At 37.2% G+C, this 19,965-nt stretch overlaps 1 protein-coding gene across 5 annotated transcripts in view; it reads left to right on the top strand.

Moving 5' to 3' along the window:
* Positions 1 to 19,965, top strand: part of COL28A1 (collagen type XXVIII alpha 1 chain) — a 70,892-nt gene that overhangs the window by 15,844 nt on the left and 35,083 nt on the right. For all 5 annotated transcript variants that reach the window (XM_076331458.1, XM_076331454.1, XM_076331455.1 and 2 more), the window contains 9 exons: positions 8,763 to 8,831; positions 10,353 to 10,421; positions 11,692 to 11,760; positions 12,694 to 12,762; positions 14,370 to 14,438; positions 15,162 to 15,230; positions 16,580 to 16,648; positions 17,670 to 17,741; positions 19,684 to 19,752. In XM_076331458.1, coding sequence (XP_076187573.1) covers positions 8,763 to 8,831; positions 10,353 to 10,421; positions 11,692 to 11,760; positions 12,694 to 12,762; positions 14,370 to 14,438; positions 15,162 to 15,230; positions 16,580 to 16,648; positions 17,670 to 17,741; positions 19,684 to 19,752 — 624 coding nt within the window. The remainder of the gene's footprint in view (positions 1 to 8,762; positions 8,832 to 10,352; positions 10,422 to 11,691; positions 11,761 to 12,693; positions 12,763 to 14,369; positions 14,439 to 15,161; positions 15,231 to 16,579; positions 16,649 to 17,669; positions 17,742 to 19,683; positions 19,753 to 19,965) is intronic.

The following is a 19,965-nucleotide window of genomic DNA, read 5'->3' on the forward strand; positions in this document are numbered from 1 at the left end:
TGGGACAGCTATTAACATCGTTTGGTACAGAAAGATCTTTCATGTATCAGTTTGAAAATGTAGAGTCTAACGACAAAGACTTTCTGCCACGGGATTATTGATAGCCTGGTTAATACAATGCCACATATAAGTTATACAAGGCAACAAAATTCACACAAAGCAGTTTGCCAAAGATGCAATATTTAAACACTCATGTTTGTTTCTTAGGCAACAATTTCATTTGAAGATTCACAGAAGTAAATTTAGATATGGGAAATGTTCACGGTAAAAAGTTTGGAATACTGGCATCCATCATGATTTTCCTCTTCCTGACAAATGCTTTTTCATACTTTTTATTTCTTCATCTTCTCAACAAAATGCTCGATTAGGAAAGCTGCTACAGAATATTTCAGAAGTGGGGAAAGAAAGAGCATGATGGGTCTGAAAGAAGCTATTCATACATGTGGTGGAAAAGTCATGCCTCTCTTTAACTTCAGCACAGCAAATGACTAATTTTTCTATCTGCCATTTCACACTGATCAGTCCAAGATAGTACTACCAGATACTTTTATTATACACTAAACCGTATTTGTTGAATGTTGTTTGTCCTCCTGTCAGTCTCTTCACACACTTTCATGTCTGTAAAATACATGCAGTTGTCTCTAGAATTCTTCTACCTGGATATAATATTTATTGTCTTTTCTTATACTTTAGCTGCAGATTTTCAGTATGAATAAGAAAGAAAGTTCCCTCTTTTTTCAGCTTCCAATTCTGCAACCTGCTGCTTAAAGTTTATAGTCAAGGTTTTTCCAGGCTCAGACATCTTTCATAATAAAAATATCACCAGGCAAGTTTAATTAATACACTTAGGTAATTATACTTAAAAGAGTATAGCAGAAACATATGTATGTTTAGAGGTTGTCTCTTGTCCATACCTAGCACTGAAGCTAACCTTTGACATTTTGGAACTTATTTGAGATGAGTGAAAAATTTTTTAATGATCAGTACAGATAATCGGTGGTTGTTTACAGCTTAATAAACACCCATTCAGCTAGTAAAGGTCACAGCCTTTTTTGGTTCACACACATAGCAGTCTTTCCAATATCTTTTGTCCTTACAGAAGGATTATTCAATTGCTCTTTTAAAATTAGTTTTCATGACACATAATACAATATCTCTGAAAAGTGGCAGTTATTTATAACTGCCTTGGATAAAATAAATGTCTATTCTCAGTGCAGTTCCTTATACCCGTGGCCTTTCCATGCTAATACTTTCTGCTTTTTGAGCTGAACTAGTGACTTCACCCCGGTTTAGCAGAGCTAAAGGCAGTTGCATGGCATTAGTATCGATGTGACATAACACAGAACACCGCCGCTGAACACTTTTATTCATTGTTAGTGGGCCATGTTGAGGTTTGAAAGAGGAGATTCAGTTCCTCAAAATATAAACTCCGGATCAAGCTCAGCCTACAGATGTTTTGGGTCTCATTTGTGAAGTCTACAGTTCACTCATCTATCTGGTCAGCTCAGTCCATCCCACACCTCTATAACGCAGTGCCGTACCCATTCTCTCGCTTTGCAGTGCCAGGTGGCAGACACGGCTGGGGACAGTGTCATCTGTGTGCTGTCTGGATGCCCCTGGCTCTGGCAGCCACCAGCAGGAGAGTATTGATGGCATTGCAACTTCAGCTAATTTAATTTGACTTGTCTGAAGCAAGGTAGCATGGAGTCCAGAAACATTGTCCAAGAAATTACTTAAAAGAACTTTTCATACCTTACTTCTTCTGTTATTCATATGCATTTTCTTATTCTCTTTTAAGCTGCTGGCTAATCTATCAGTGTGAAGTCTCACTGGCTGCACAATACTCTACTTCCATCTCTTTTCATGATATTGCCTTATCATATTGCCCGTAATGAGTTGAATCTCTCTCAAAGTCCCACTGCCTGCATTGACCAGCTTTCCACTGACTACAGCAGGAAATCAGCCAACCTGTTTCCACCTGTAGACACCTAAGTTTAGGAGTGGTCATATGGAGCTGAATCACATCCTTAACCTCTTAAAGTCTTTCTGATGCACTTCGCAATCAGTGCTTATCTTTAATAACCTCTTTAATATACAAGCAAACTTCATCACTTTACTTTCACCCTCCGTTAAAGTCATGTATGAATATGTTGAACAGCCTATATTCTTCACAGAATGCGGCTCAGCGTGGCATTAACTAAAACCAGTTTTTGCTATTAAGCAAGCTTTAAAAAAAGTTTTCTCTATTTGCATTTCTGCAAAGTTATAACATCTCAAAAACATCTAAATAGTTTTATTACCATATATACAACCCTTCTCTATAAAGAGGTTGAGGCATTAAAAATGACAAATTTGAACTCCGCTTCTATAAAAATAAAAATACATGTTAACTCATCTTATATTATTATCAATTTACCTGACTAAATATATTTCCATTTAACCAAATGCTGAACGTGCATGTTAACAGTAAACCTACAACACAGTATAAAACGTAATAACTTTAAGAGAAAAACGTTAGAGAGTAACGGGACATTTCACTCAAAACGCAGTTAGGAGTTGGGAACTGGCTGTTTTCACTGTGTATCTCCTGTCTTCTGAAGCAGTCATCTTGGTCCTGTTCCCCAAGCATGTTCTGAGCAAAGGACCAGGATTATTCAGTTTGTTTTCTGTTTTACTGACTTTCTATTGCCTATTGGCAACATTTCAATAGAAAGATGTTAAATTTACAAAAGAAAAATCATATCGTTAAAGCCAAATTCTATGTTATTTTCTGTCTCTCACTAACTTAAAATACCAAGAAAAAATACCATTCACAGCTGTGCTTTATATTTTCTTAGACATTTGCTTCACTTTAAGGCATTCTTCAACTTCATCAGCCACCACATACTATCTGCATTGTAACATAAAATAAAAACTTGAATCAAAGTGTACCATGTACCTCATTCATCTATAAAACATGTAAAGAAAATTACAAAAACCCCACAGGAAAAAAATTTGTGGTTCTTTTAAGTTATCACACACAATTGAATTTGCAGAACATCAATTTATAACCCTGGGTCTAAGGTAGAGACACTCAATTCTTGTCAGACTGCAGCTTATGGGAGCAAGGAACTCAGATTTTGTGTTCCTTGTCTCACTAAGAATGCGAGGGTGGCCCATGATATGATTTTGCTGGCTGATGCAACCATTTCCAAAAACCCAGAAGACACTATCTCACTTAGAGAAAGACTGAAAGTACCAGAAGCAGAAAGTCGGCAAAGAGAAGAGCCATGCCGCTCTTGGTTCTGCTCCAGTAGTATCCCATATTCCTGCCTAGATGGCCAGGAATTGGCTAGATGGCTGGTTAATAGGTGGTTTGGGGATTAAATCAGTTGTGGTTGCTTTTGCTTGGTTTGTTTCTCAAAGATCACATTGAATTTACTACAGGAAGCCATAGGCGTTCAAAAGGGGACACAGGACATAAAGTCAGTATTCTCTATTAATAGAAACAAAAGATTTACTTGCTCTATAAATGTAATATATTCTGTCATAAGCAGTAGTGTCCAGAAACATTATGCAGTGAGAATCCCATCTCTCTTCCAACATTCCCAGTAACCTGTTTTCTGTCATTTTCATACTTGGGTTCTACATATCTCTTAACTGCATTGGTTAATACAGTAAAATAGCGTCCTAACTGGCTACTGCATTTACTTTTGTTGGATTTATTTATTACCACATATATTATGTGGCTATGTTCTCATTAGAAGACAGCTTTGCCCTTCAATAGCAATAAAAAAACAGGAAAAATGCAAATATTCTAACACAAAAGGACTTGATGCGTCTTGGTTTCTTCTCTAAAAAGGAAACGGAATTACCAGGATTCTTCTGGAAAACCGAGGTCTAGGAATTAATATAATGCCCTTTATTTTGGTCAAGCAAATCTCTCAGGCCTAAGGTTCTGCTGCTTACATTTTTGCAAAGCTAAATTACCTCATTGGGGTCACCAATGTGAAATGTGCACATCCACTTTCCCCTAGTATTCTTGGTGTTAGATAAAAAATGAATCTTCAACATGCGTATGTCTATTAATTTATTCAAAATAGTAGGCATTATTTTGTCTGTTTTCATTAATTTATTAAAAAATGCTTAACTAATACTTATTAAAAAAAACCAAACAAAACATATTCTACACAATAGCACCAGTAAGGTTGCATAAGAGTGTTTATATTCAAGGTAATTTTGAAAATGTGTTCGTTGGTGAGGGGAATAATAGTGACTATTCGCAAATTTCAGTGGACAATTTCCAAACAGAATGATATGGTTACAGATTATAAAATTGGGGCATAAAATCAGGAGGTGGGCATCACCTGTGTTCCACTCATAAGGAAGTGATGAACAGGGAGTACTTACAGTTCTCATTTCAGAAGTGAGTTGTTTAAACTCTTAGACCAGCTAATAGAAATAAAGTACACATTTCTAGAAACCATGAGATATTCATGGAAAGACTGAACACAACACATTCTTAAAAGCCACTGCTATAGTAAGAGCCTCTCTGGAAAATTTCATATGCATAGTGAGATTCTGAATTAGAGTCTAAAGTTGTATGAACAGACATGTATTCAAACTTTTAAGGAAACAATTAAGTTTGAATGTGGGTATTCGAAGCAGTTATTCCCATAAAAACATCTTGGGATAATCCTGTGAGAAACCCATCATTACATATTTCCCTGAAAATGTGTCCCAGAATGAACTGATAAGGGATGCTGCTGCTTCTCTGCTGACTTATAAATTCTTTCCTTACTTATGTGGCAAGTTACATCTTTCCCAGGAGACTGAAAAATCCAATTTCCCTGTAAATAAGTATAGTTCCTAGGTACCTCAACTAGCTTAGAAATACAAAATATCAATAATGTCCGTTAAAATATCTTTATCTACTTGCATTGGTGTTGCCAATGTTTACTTTAATGATAAAATCATTATGTTTGAAGATTATTTTTTACTATAACTTAATCATTATCACATTGTAGACTGAAATACAGAGTCTTTGTGTTCCTTACAGTATGTACGTGCTTTCTTGAAAGTAAGGAAATTATTTATATTGGCACTAACTAGTACTCATCATAACACAACAAACTATTTTTTTTGGGGGGGTTAGACTGTTAAGTATGTTCCAAGCTTAAAATGGTACAGTTTTAATATGTAAAAATATTAAGCTCAGATCAAGTGTAATTTTCCTTCCCCTTGCTCTAGCTGATATTAGATGCCACCTGAAGGAAAATCCCAATAGGGAGAGAAAAAAAAATTTGAGCAGAGTGTTAGACAAAGAAAATAATTACAAAGAAGCTGCTCTGAAAAGCAGACTTTTCCTTCTGCATGCAGAGATAATGTTATTATTGCCAGCACTTTATAGTTTTAGTAAATTCCACATTACCTGTAGCACCAAGACCACAGAAGATAAAAGTCAGGCTTACTAATAGCCATATGAAGTTTGAAATATACAGTCTTTAAAATAGATTGAATAGTTTAAGTTTCCAAGTTTTGCATGTTGTCTGGTAGAAGGTGGGGTTTCTTTCTCCATTAATATTCAGGCATCCTCTGCTATCAGTGAGAAAGCGTTCACCAGAACAAAATTTTCATACTACCTTACATGCTTTCATCATAAGGGCTGTTTACCCTGCCTACACCAGTACCTACTAGTACAGCTGCTGCGAGGCAGATTACATGACACCAGTCACTGGAGAGAAAACTATGTAATGTTTTTATCATGGCTAAAAAAAGAGCTTTTGGAAAAACATTAACTTCAGTAGGACTCCCATCTGCATTCGAGGCAGCGCATATATTAGCATAGCTCTATCACGTGGGTGAACTTGCGAAGGAGCGAATGATTTGCGATAGGAAGCATCCCTCAGAGTTCCTGTCCTTGGAAAGTTCTGTCAGGGGCTGTCAGAAATAGATACAAAACACAATGTCTGTTTGGACGACAGGACAAAAAATTTGGAAGACCCTATCCAAACACAACAAAGGGGTTTGGTTTATTGTTTCAGCTGGGAGATGAGCCTGTATTTATCAAACATCGTTTTTCAGAATGGAACAAGTTCCTACACCATTTCAGAGGTTTAATTTTGACAAATAGAGCCAACGTGCTTAGTGGCATTTGCTGTGCCCAGAGTAGCCTACTTACACATAGTGGTGCTCCATGCTGCTGAATTATGTTTTCTTTTATCTGATAGATTTTTTTAAATACATTTTCAACTTTGCATATCTTTTGCATTCATTCTGTGGGGCATGCTAATACATCATGGCACAACAGAGATCCCAGGCTGCCTTCTCCATGAAAGAAATGAGGACTGTGAATTTGAACAGCTAGTATTTAGCATACTGCCTGGCCTTACAGCAGCCTGTGCCTATTTCTTTCTCACTGAGGCACCTCTTCCTTGAAGTGGGGAAGTCCATCCCTAACTAGACTGTCTCCAGGCCCTGAAGCTGCGTGGAGCTGTTTCTGTTAATGTTGTTTGTCAAGTGGAGAGCTATTGAAGTAAGAGTTGGTGGTGAGGTAAGGGAGCCTATAGGCTGAAAGGCAAAGCTTCTTGGGCACCAGGCTTGTGTGCTTGGCTTAACGTTCTTCCAAAACCCATGCTTTGTGCATCTTGACCAGCTTTGCAAGAAGCACAACTGTGGGTAGAAGTGGCAGAAGTATCTCTGTCCTTGAGGGAGTGTCTATGCCTGGAAATTTGCTTGCAAAACTTTGTAATGAAACCTTAATACAACAGTTCTACTTGTATAGCTCCCACGAGGATGATTTTGCCCTGGAAGCAGAGCACACCACGGGGCTGGGTGTGTGTAACTACAGCACTGTGGCTTTGCCGATACCATTCTGTCAGTGCACTTCTACATACTGATGCACAATCAGAAGCTGAACTTCCATTGATGCTTAGATGCTTGTGACCTGTTGGCATGAATGAAATTCAGTAGCCTAAATTACTACTGTTGGAAATGAAATGGAGGCTTCTAAATCACTAAAACCCTTCTGAAAATGTTGCTTTTAGTATATATTATTTTCTAAAGAAATAGTATAAAACATTTCCTTACGTATTTCCCCTACTTCTTGTCTAAACAGAACGAGCCCCAAAAGCCCTGAAATTCAGCTAGCTGTTGGCTTAAAGGACAACAGTACTTAAACCAGAGAGTTTGTAAAGAGAATTAAAGAGGAGACAAGTACGAGCTTTGGTTGTATTATTCTTGGCCTTCCCTAAATTTCCTGCTGATGGGAAACACTTAATAAAAATGATTTTTGATCAACTGATTTTAAAAGGACAGTTTGTTCAATGCCAAATTAATCCCATGGAGGAACTGAAAGTCTAGAAGATGGGCCATTTGAGGAATTTTTGTTGTTGTTGTTGTTTGATAAGTTTCAAAACAAACACAGGAGGAAAAAAACCAGCTCAGAACAAAAAGGGTCCATTTCTAATCGGCTTTATATCAGTAAAAATTGCATCATTTACGATAATCTGGATACACATCAACTAAGTTGTGACTCTGGTCCAAAAGCTTCATGAAAATATTATTAGGAAACCCAAACAATAAGGTCTACCTAGGAATACAGTAAACTTCTTTGCTATATTCTGTATTTTGCCAACAGCTATGTGCACAGAATCCACATTAAAGCAATGTCAATGTTGCTAATACCCTATCAGTGTGCTATGTGGAGATACGTGTGCTATTCTGCTGAGTTATACCAGCTTTCTCTGATTTTTCTCTGCCTTTTAAGACTTATATCCTAGTGATGCTGTATTAATTTATTAGATTATGAAGGTGTGCTATAAAATCTTGTATTTTGAATAAGCATTAAATTTCACAGCTGCTCTTCAAATTATCATATTGTCCTGTAATGGAATGAATTTAAGACTGGGCATCAAGTTCCACTTTATTCTAGGTTTAAAGCTGCAGTAGTAGCACTCCAAGTGCAGAGTTATCAGAAATTAATCTTCAAGGATAATCTGTTTATTTACTTTCACTGTATATTCCCATTCCTGCATCTTAGCTTCATTCTTTAGCAGATTACAAACTGGTAGATTTCTGGAGAAATACCTGGCTTTGAAGTCGTTTTTTACACTTCCATTGACCTCTCAAAGTGCAAAAATCTCATTGAAAGGTTTCAGAACTCAGCATATAAAATTTCTTGGTATATACAAAATTTCAACCCCCCAAATACGAATACCTCCCCAGAAAATAAACACATTTTGATAAAAAGCCTTTTTAATAATCGTGTGGCTATGTTGGCTTTGTTAGAAACATACTAAACACGCAAGAGAATTAGGAGCTACAGTCAAAGATAGCAGTAGGAACAACAGTCGTGATACGCAGTTGTTGCTATGGGAAGAACCTTAAGTGCAATGTTTAAAGCATAAACACTGCTTAATTTCCAAATGCCCATCTTTGTAGCAAGAAAAAAACTGAGGAAGTACCAAATCATTGGATAAAGTTAGGACCAAAGATATGACAAAGAATAAACATACATTTTTTATCTTTCCTGATGCGTATGAAAGAATGGCTTTGTAACATTATTATCTATCCCAGCAACTTGTATGGCCAGGATATTGACCCTGCTCCTAATCTAAACATTTATCTTTAAGACAGGTTTTGTTTGTTTGGTTGGTTGGGGTTTTTTTAACTTTAAAAACGTATTGCTGTAGCCCTTAATGAGGCTGTGGAAAGATACTCTGGTGGAATTTGGTTAAAGTTCCATTTGCATTAATGGTTTCTTTCCATTTTTTTTCCTTTAGGGAGAGCAAGGCCCTTTAGGTCCCTATGGTCCTCCAGGACTCCCTGGTGTTGGGCAGCCAGGACCCAAGGTAACTCTCAGTAATATGTCTATTAAAGTGCTAACTGTGGGCAGTCATTTTTTGGATGAAAGTTCTCACCTGCTGTTTTATCAAATTCAAGCTCTTATCATCTAAATGTAAAACTGACACAATATTGACAGGTTTTTGTATTTGCATAGGATGGAGATAACAGTCCTGCCTTTCCAGCAACTCCAAGTTTTTATTGTGATCCCATTGATATAATAGAAGTCAGAAATAATGCCATTTAAATGGGGGTTAAATATGTGAGAACATTTTCAAGCACTAGTAGATGCTTGCACTAATGAGTAAACCATACTTCAAGGCATAAAAATACATCTCAGTCACTGTGATACACAGTCAAGTGACAGATTTGCCTTGTTATTTCTTCACTAGGGAACAGATATTCTTATAGGTCATAAAATTCTCTCTCTCATGCAGCACTTACTTCCTCTATCTTATTTTATTGCAAAAGACTAGAAGGTGGAATCCAGTCTTGCTAATTTGGAAAAGTCATGTCTGCCTATGCTGGCCAGCCAAATCACCTTTTGGAAAACTGCAAAAGCGTCTACATAGGAAACATGACTACTTAGTTTATGAGAGTTTTGTCAGAGACCTACAGCTCAGACTCAAACAAGAAATCTAAATTGGGCAGAACTAGATCTCACCCTAGTTCTTCTGGCTGCTAAATCTTTGGTGTTGCTTTATGCCATTTTTCCCCTCTTTTTTGGAGCCAAGTGCCAGTGTCTAAAATACCTGCACTTTTTTTGCTTTTACTGCTCTAATCTGTACATTCTTTGAACTCCTGCATATTTTCTCTGCAGTGGGCAGACCCTGGAACATAGAGAGGGTTTGTAGAGCTCAGAAACTAGTAATTTGCCATGTAAAAGGAACAACACTGGGTCATTCCAGAAGGGAAATTACGTTTATAGTGAAGGAATGTCACTCCCAGTCTCTGTACTACTCTGGGGAGAGATAAAAATCCTCTGCGCTCTTATCCTTGAAGCACATAGTCCTCAGTAAACTGGAGGAATTGTGAAGATTATGACACCTTATAAATAGAAAATACAGAAACTATGCAGTTCCTGGAGTTCCCATGCAATCCCATATTCCACTAAAGCAGGCTTCAATTTGAGTGCCTAGATAGAGGCTATGGTGAGGATCCCTCACACCTGAGCATTCCTGCTTCATGGTTGGGTTGTACTCCAACCAAATTTAGCCTGACTTCGCTCCCTCATCCCTGTCATTTCTCAGGTCCTGCATTTTTAAGCAGTTACCCTTATGCAAAGTGATAACACCCCTTTGCTGTTGGCATGAGGGCTGGAATGTGATCTAGTGCTCAAAGTATTAATCGAAAGGTACTTTCAAATGTTTCTAAATGGTTATTTATGCTTTTTTTACATCAGGAAATGTTACACATTTGATTTCAGACCTTTCTGGCGACATCATTAAGTCATCTATATGTAAATGTTATGCTTTTCAAAAGCATCGAGTTGAATTAGGACTGAACTTTCTAATATTCTTTTTCACAAGGGTGCTCAAGGTCAAGAAGGTAAAATTGGATTCCCAGGACCTCCTGGAACTGGTGAGCCAGGATTACCTGTAAGTCAGTGATATATGCATTGGAAGTGGAAATATAATAAAATAAGTCTTAGTGAGTGCAATTGATTGACAGCAGCTAAATTGGCTACTGATTCCATAAACCACCTTGTACCTAGTCTTGAGCAGCAGAAGTGTGTTCGGCTATGCCAGCCTAGTATTGCGGCAGTAATTGCATGTGGCTTGCCCAAATAGGAGAATAAAGCCATGTCCAAACAAGTTTTGGGGAAATAAATATTTGCTTGGTCCACGTGAACAGGATTGCAATATCCAGTTTTCAGAAAGACATGGAGTTGTATATAAATAGCTGTACCCCTACTTGTTGGAGTTGAGGATAATCTTTAAAAATTGTCTAAAAACAAATTCTAAGAAGTTGAAAATCCAAGAGCTGAGACATTCCTCAACTCCTGTGTGTAATTTGAATTGCATCAAAAACAAAGACCCAAATTATATGCTTTTAATTATACCTTTGTCTTCTGAATTACAGAACTTCAGCAAGCTTTTTGTAATGTTGAGTTAGAGCTCACTGGCTGCTTTTTCTTCCTGAAATGTATAAAATGTATGGTTTTCTTGTGTATTTCATTAAAAATCTCAAAGAGATTGTTAATTAAGAAGCCACAAATGTGACCTACACACTTGCACAGTGTTAGATTCATTCTAACAGTATTTTTGAAAGTCATTTTGTGGTTGTAAAAGACTATTTTTCTCACAAAAAATGTAGAAACTTTTTGCTTAATCAGGATCATCCTTAAAAAACTCGTTATTAGCTTTAAATAATGAGACACCTGAATTTTGTGGAAGAACAGAAAGTATTACAAATATAATTATTTCTGTACTTGTTTGACACAAAAATGGCATTCTCTAATTTTGTATGTTTAACCTGCCATTTTGTATGAAAAAAACTATGTTCAAATTAATGATTTCTGTCATGAAAATCATGAAATTATATGAAATTTTAGGGAATAAATTTCACAGTGGTAAATGTATTTATTATAAATTAATCTACAGGTTCATTTGAGTTTTAAGGGTACAATCTTTAGACACCAATTATGTAATTCACGCCATTTCAGCATTAGCTCATTCTAATCTAAATCCTCCAATTAAGGGTTGCCACACTTCATTTTAATTGCCTGGACTCAGCCAGCTGTTAGGGAAGCATTTTTACTTACCAGTGTCATAAGAGTTGCAAGAACCTGTACTAGCAAGTTAGACAAAATGTCAATAGAAAATGGAATTGCTAATATAGTCTGAATATATTTTTCTTTTCTTCCAGGGACCACGTGGCCCTGATGGTCTGCCAGGTGAGAAAGGTCTACCAGGAGAGGGCATTCAAGGCCAAAAGGTAGTTTTATGGAAATTATTTTTTTTAACATTGTGGGCCAAATTTATGTCTAAGTTATTTAAGATCACTGATCATTCCACTGGTATAAAATATCAGCTGATGGATCTTGGTCTTCTGAATCACTGTGCTCTCTGAATATCCCTCCAAGTTCAGAAACTCTATCAAGATAATTACACAAAAGTTGTACAGTCCCTCTAACAGTAGTCAGTTAATGATTCTTTTATTTATGTGTTTAATAAGATACCTTATTTTGGTAGCATTAATGAGATAAATTGTCTTCTGAAAGACTACTTAGCTATTTATGTTCTGTATTGGAAGAAAACATTCATGGACTGTTTCCATTCTGTCTTACCGTTTTGGGAAACTAAAAGATGGGTTGTATGGGTCTCTGTGGACAGTAACCTCATTAAGGGCACTTGCTAGGTTAATATATGTGAATATTCACTTTTTTAAAAATGAGCACAAACAAGCAAAGATTTATGATTAAATCACAACTGGGCTTCCCATCAAAATGTATCCCTCTTTTTTAGTGGCTTCAAGATTCTCTAGAGCCTTGAACTACTAAGCAAAGAAGATTTTTCTTCCTTTTATGGAAAAGATGTTAGTCGTGTCCTTGCACCAGGTTCTGAACTGCTCTCTCTGACTAATGGACATACTATCGCATTTTCAAAATGTAGCTTCCTTCTTCGTAGTATTTAATTTTCTCCTTTTGGAGTCCTGTGTTCAACAACACAACGAATGCAGATGAAGCATGTTATGAATTGTAACTTAATCGCTTTTCTCTAAAACTGATAATTCCATTGGCTATTTTTCTTGTTTGTTTGTGAAGGAATACTTTTTTCCTCATTATCCACATTGTGATGACCAGTTTGTCTAGGATGGTGTTCTTTATAAATTCCCAAATACAGTTACAAAACTGTCACATATTTCTAGGGTGAAAAAGGCTCTAAAGGTGTAGCTGGTTCTCCTGGACTGCCAGGTCAACAAATCAAAGGAGACAAGGTGAGGCACGGAGTACTTTACTAATCGTATCCATAGTTAATTATATTTATAGTTAAATTAATGATGAATTATTCACACAATATCACAACAATACAAAGGTATGTTTTACCTGGAATCTGAGGAACTATGCTACACTGTTCCATGCAGCTCCATAGGCTGCACTCATCTGTATAAGTAGCTGAGCCTGTTAATGTTAACTGAGAGCACTAAGGACTGTATTCTATGCAGCTGGGAGTATGAGGGAAGAAATGGACTTTTTTCCTCCTAACTTTTTTTTCAGAAATATTGTATTTAAAATATTTTAAATTTTATTTAAATATTTAAAAAATGTAAAAAACCCTTTGAGTCATCTAATCTAATGGACTTGGAACAGGCCAAGGAACACTCTGTCTTTTGAAATTTGTTAGCTTTTTGGTGCCCAGTCCCCCAAAGAGGGATCTAGAACAATTTTAATTCCCTTGGCCTGATGAGATTCCAGCCTGTATCTTGTGCATCCACAGAGAGTGGCTGATGCAACATGCCCAGATGTCCTATAGAGCAGAGGCAGTGATTCCAGGTCTTCCTTCTCTTAATTTAGTGCCATAGCCCTCCTCCTACTCCCTGTTGTTTTCCTTCCTTCCTGTCCCCACAACTCCTGCTCTCCTCGTCGCCCCACACAGCTTCAGTGAGAGGAGACAGCACTCCCATCCAAGGTCGTTGACAGCTTAGTCAGCAGTGAGTGCTTCACGGATGCGGGAAGTTTAACTTGAACTTACTCATCTCACTGTCCAGTCAAATGGCTCTCCAAAATCTTCAGAGCAACCTAGGTGGTGTGGGGTGGTGTGGTCTGATTTGGCCTGTCTGTGAGAGAGATGCTTGGTGAGCACCTGCCAGACTATCTTGCTCGAGGCCTTAGTTAGAGGAAGATTGGTTATCTGCGCAGGAATGAGTCATCTTATTCCCATGTCTGTATAGAAAAAATGCAGCGATGGCCAGGACAGTAAGCATTTGGGACCATTTCAGTAAATAAGTGTTTCTGGCATAAGTGAAACTAATTATTTTTTGTTTTCTAGGGACTGGTGTCACACATCCTTGACACCTTCATGGGTCTGTGCCACTTCCAATACCCACATGACCTCCTCATATTCCTCTATTCCCATAATTCCCTCTGCCATAATTCCTCTATTTCCCCCCCAAGTGCTGTACAATACCGTTGCAATACCATGTGACAAAGATTTTTCAAAAATACTCTCTAGCTGCTCTGTTTACACTTGAAAGTTTTTCTTCTGAGTGTTGTGCAAGAAACTGTGTGTATTTCTGTACAAGCAAATCTTTAAAATTAATCTCAGTATGTAAAGATAAGCTATGGATCCTTCTAATAATAAAAGTTACAGCTGTGATCTTCTAATGTTATAAATGAGAGAGTTTGTAGGTAGGAAGGGGTATTATTTTTATTAGAACAATTGCCATAGGCAGACTCAGGTATTCCAAACACATTTAACTGAAAGAGAAGCAGCAAACTTCAAGATAATACAGCTTGGGTACTGTTGCTCTGTGTTTAGTTTAAATACGTTAATCACCTAGCATGGACTATTGCAATTTAGCTCTTGGGAATACTTTTTGCATAGGGTGAACAAGGCCAAGTAGGACCACAGGGCCCAGCAGGACCACCAGGAATAGGCAATCCAGGAAGCCAGGTAGGTCTACATTTTGGGCATACAATAAGCATTCACATGTAGTTTTTGTTTTATACTTTATCAGAGCTCTAATTTTGATGTGAAGACATTAAGAATCTCACAGTGATTTTTCATTTTAAAAAGTATCAAACTAGTCTTTAGGTAAAGCTTGTAAATGTAAGTGATTCCAACTGATCTGAATGGTCTTAGAATCAAGCAAACAGCGATTTGGTCTAATCTGCATAATAATTTGCATAGGAGATAAATCAGATGCATTGCTTGGATGATGACATATTATAGATAAGAATTTCACAAGGTAAGAATCCACCACTTCTGAATTTCAAGCCATTTGAAGCTTGAACATAACCTTTAACAGTTGGATACAGAAGAACTGAAACATCCAAAAAGTTCTTTTGGCTTTTGTTTTTTTGGAAAGAAGGCAAGAGTTCATGCCTCCACCATACTATCCCAATGAATCAGGGCTGAGATGCAGATACTGAGACGCTTCCCGTTTGTTTTCTCCCTGAACAGTAATTGTCATTACACTTGGATATGTCAGTGAAATCCACAGGATAGAGACAAAGGAAAAATAAAATAAAGATCTCGGAACTAAGCCTGAGGACAGGCAAGCAAATTGTTTTTTTTAAAGATAAGATAAAATCATGATTAACTGAAAGATGGACACGTGGTGAATTTCAGATGTGGAAGAGTGTAATGCACTAACTCATTTATTTTGCTTTGTAGGGTATACAGGGTCCACAAGGAAACCCTGGGGCAAAAGGATCTAAAGGTTTTGGTCTGCCAGGTCCAAAGGTAATGATTCAGATGTTATTTTTTAAAAATAGCACTAGCAAGAAACAACAAGCAACATATCTTTGCCAGGCTTTTCAAGAGTGTGTTTGATGAGATGAAAATGTAACTCTTCATTGGAGATAACAATTCGCTTTCGAATCTCTGAGGGAAAACTACCCACGTTATCAAGGTGTTCCACAAATGGAGCATATGGCTTCTGCTTAGCGTCAGCCCTTAACCTTTGTGAATGTGGATTTTAGGTTCTAAATGAACACAAATTTATAAACAAAGTATCTTTCAAACGTGTTTATATCAAATGAGTTTGGTTCCACATACACATTGTGTTCAAGTAAAGCATTATACCAAACAACTTAGCTGTAAATGAGCGATGGTTTTGAGACTTAAGGCTAGTCCTACCACGCCTTCAGCCTGTCCTTCAGCCTTCCATGGTCATCATGAGAAAGAGCCAAAGCAAAGGATAGAAACACTACGAGAGAAAAAAAAGCTTAAATGTACTTAGTAGCTGACACTGCACCACAGAAGGAGGGAAAGTAGGAAGAGGGGGTAAACAATTACTGTTGTCAAAGCTCAAGCCTCTAGCGATACAGTGTCAGGTGAGCACTGTAAGAGGAGAAAAAGGGAATTGCTGAAATACTAAGGAGAGCAAGTGGAATGAACTGTAAAGCAGAAGTGTGCTTTGTAATCACCTTGGTTTACAAAAGGAAGACATCAGTCACTGTAGCAAAAGCAGGGAGAAATACAATCATTTTCTTCTGGGCATTACTTCGGCTTGGAAGTAGCAGTTACAGCAGCAATGTTTAATATTAATATAGGGAAAAATAAGTAGCTGTGAAACATGTTATGTATGAGGACAATTTTTCTAGTGTGAAAAACTATTTTAAAAGCAAAATTGAAAAATGGAATTCCTTTAACTGTTTTAGAACTACTGGAAGGAAGAATTGTGACAGTAAAACTTTCTCTTAAACAGAAGTTCTGATTTTTATTTATTTGGATTCACTTTTCATTCAGTGACCAAAGAGTTTTTGAAAAAACTATAAAGTAAAAAATAAAATATATTAAAACAAAAAGGAGAAAGTTGGAATGATTCAATTAGACTTTCTGCCCACTGCGAGGTTAAATAAAATAGATGCAGTCCTACAAGTTACTGGGGATTTTAAAGAACAGAATTTTCCGGTTGAAAACTGCTTGGCTGAAAACTTGACCACTTAGAATCATAGAATATCTCAAGTTGGAAGGGACCCATAAGGATCAAGTCCACTTCTATGTGTAAAGCAGTTAGTGAAATAGTGCAAGTAATGAATGAAGCTAAATTGTGTTCCTCTGTTAAACAAAACACTTTTTGTTACTAGGGTCAACCAGGTGAACCTGGACAAAAAGGAGAACCAGGGCTTCCAGGAACTGGCGTACGAGGACTTAAAGTGAGCCTGTTTTTATTTTTAACTGCTCCTTACAGGGTCTTCTAATTCTTTCACTAGTTGCTGATAAACTAAGTAGAAGATTTTTTGGTATAAATTGACTATGATCAAAATAAGAAGGAATTTCAGTGACAGTTATTCACTTAACTTCACAGTTTTAGCTTTTAAGCTCAAAATGGTGCGCTAGAGCTCCCAGCCTCTCCTAAAATCATTACTGCAGCCAGAACTGGAACGGACTTTTCCCCCATCTTTTCTAAGCTAGTGAGGTATTTCCAAGGCCTGTTAGAAACGTTACCACCTCTGTTCCTCTGCAATGATTTGAAAAAAAAAAAAACCAGTCAGTGTGACAGCAGTGGTCATACTGCCTACATGTTAGAAGAGTTGTTAAACACTTAAAGCTTTGACTTCAGCTGCCATTTTGAAGACTGTATACCATGTTGTTAATGATTTTAAGTAGGGCTTCCAAAATCTTGGGTAAGATGACATAGACATCTTGGTTTTGGTGATTTTTCCCAGGATCATGGAAGAAGCGCTTGGCAAGACTATGGATAGTTTCAACTCTTTGTGGCAAGTCTTAAAAGTAATGTCTAGACCAGTTTGTATAGTCAGCGAGGTGTTAGTCTGTAGTCAACAACTCCATTTAGGCATTTTTGGCTGACCATTCCTTAAGTCCCAGATGTTTGACTTTGCAAGTAAATTACATTCATATCATATTGTTCTTGTGCACAGAATAACAAAGTGTTCAATCATGTTCTTACTCACTGAATAAATGTAAATTAATTTAATACAAAAGCAAGATTTAAGAAGTAGGTGGGGAGCTTGGAAAGAAATCTAAAATACTTTTAGATTGTATCAGAAAAAATTACTGGCTCTATAGAATATTTAACTTACTGGGAATAACAACCTTTATTTGAGCAAAAATATTGTATATCATTAATTAATATTTTAACACACTCTTAGATCCATTTTACAGAATAAAGAATTTATTGAAGTATGCAGATATAATCATTTATTCTTCTTTAAGGGAGATACAGGTCTATCAGGACTCCCAGGAGAGAGAGGCATGCAGGGAGATCCTGGGAAGTCAGGGAAAAAGGTAAGGAAGTATATTTTACCGCATGTAAAAGGTGTAGACCAAAGAAGAACAAACCATTATTTGCAGGTATGCAATGGCAAGGAATTCATCCTGGAGGAGGGCATGTGCCGATACTTTTGCCAGGGAAAAGGGACTAGACTAGTTGAGATGTTTCCAACAAACTTGAGTAACAGTGGCTACCATCTGAATCTGCAACTGATTTAGTTGCTCTGCCTTTTGTGGGCTATTGACTACTGTTAAATTTCACAATCTTCTTGGAGAACAGATAGCTTGTGTCTTTAGCCTGTTCCTTACAGCCAGTTCAGATTTTTCCTGACACCAAGAAGTCATGCTCAAACTGATGTGACTTAGGGCATCTAGCAGGGTGGTGAGCTCTGGCTGAAACCTGTCAGCCTGGTACAGAAACCGTCACAAACAGCTGAAACCAGGGCTGCTTGTTTCTAAGGGAAATTCTGAGATTTTAAGAGAAACTCTGCCACATTGGGAAAAAGAAGCATAAATTCAAAATGGTGTAAAGGAATTTAGAGGGGTGCAAAGCAGAGTGCCCCAAATAGTCAATTTAGAGTAAGTTAAACGCAGGCTTTTAATTCTACTCTTTCCAAATAGAATGAGCTGCCAAGTGAGCAAAACTCAGTGCTTTGGCTGATTGTTGAATTGCTGCTGAGAATCCAGGTGCCTCCAAACTCTGCTGCTGTGCAGCTCTTAAATGAGGGCAGCAGCTGGCCAACCTGTAGAATTGATGAAATGAACATGATTCAGAGTATGCAAATCAGCATTTTTTGACTGCAGGTCTTTAATCAGAAAATATCTGAATAGCTGTAATAAACATCTATTAAGAATGGAGCTTCACATTTTTTTCCTCTACAAGGGCAGCGCAAATACCAGTTTGACAAGCTACAGCCTGAGGCAGTAAGCCTTTCACTGTGGAAAAATATGTAGCATTTCTGTTGCTACTTAATTATTTTTTAAAAATTTGAAATCACCCACTATATAAGTGCTCAAAAATGAAGATCCCCATGTATCAGAAGTGAAACATCAAAATTAAAAGTAAATGTTGGGTTAAAGTTACAGGTGGCTTTTGTATTTGGGAATGCTGGGTTTTTTTTCTCTTGCATATTGCCTTTGTCCTGATGATCAACTTGGTGCTGTCACCTTTACTGTCGTAATTCATTATCAGTGAAAATATTAGTACTGAGCAGCTACCTTGGGTATTCAGGACAGTGCAAAGAACAGCTTGATGCCTGCAGTGAGTAGCATGGTGATGATACGGCAGTTATTTGCAGGTGTGAAGCTGTCTCACAGAAGTGGGATCCAGACTGATGCCTATCAACACCAGGCTCTGTAATGCCACTTCCATCAATAGCTCAAATCAGAAATGGGTTTTTAAACTTCATTTTAATCTACTTTTCACGTTCTGAATTACGTACAGGCATTCTGACATACTAATCTGACTTCTGTTATGCATGAATATTTTGTAGATAATGTTCCTTAATAGAATGTTTTATGTGGATTATTTGTGAATTATTTGAAGTAATCTTTCTGGCAAATATTTGCAGCCTGGATTGGCCTTTGGCTATAGAGTTGCCTAAAATTACTGCTTCTTAAAAGTTGTTTTTCTTAGAATTGGTCAACCAAGACCTTTTCTGATAACTTTGCAAGCATTTCTCTTCCTTATATGAGTATATGCATGCAATTCTTCCTACAAAAGATTGGTGCAATTGCAAATGGCACTATTACAAATGTCTGTGAAAATAAGGAATATGAATGCAGGAGGGTGGAAGGGGTTTAAGAAGAAGACTTTATTTTTTGCAGGAGAAAAAATTAATCAGATATTTACTGACATTTTTGGGAAAAGTGTTTATGCAAGCATTGTTTCGCATAAGTCTGTTGATTCAATAAAATTAGCTACATGAAAATTGATTAACCATCTAATCTCTGTTAGGGGGAAAAGGGCGATCAAGGTCCAAGAGGCCCGGAAGGACCCCCTGGCAAAGGAGATGTAGGCCAAAAGGTATGGCTTGACATGCACACTGGAGAAATACTACAAACTTTAGAAGGACCTATTTTATAAGAGTTCAGATTCTGGCCTATTTTTTCATTCATTATATCTTAAGTAGCAACTATATTTTTACTGATGATTTAAAAGGATTTAAGAGAGAGCGATGTGTTCCTTAGCCTGAACAAGTACAGCAAAATCAGACTATAAACATAGACCCTAAAGTTC

Source organism: Aptenodytes patagonicus, chromosome 2 (assembly GCF_965638725.1).
Source record: "Aptenodytes patagonicus chromosome 2, bAptPat1.pri.cur, whole genome shotgun sequence".
Classification (NCBI taxonomy): Eukaryota; Metazoa; Chordata; class Aves; order Sphenisciformes; family Spheniscidae; genus Aptenodytes; species Aptenodytes patagonicus.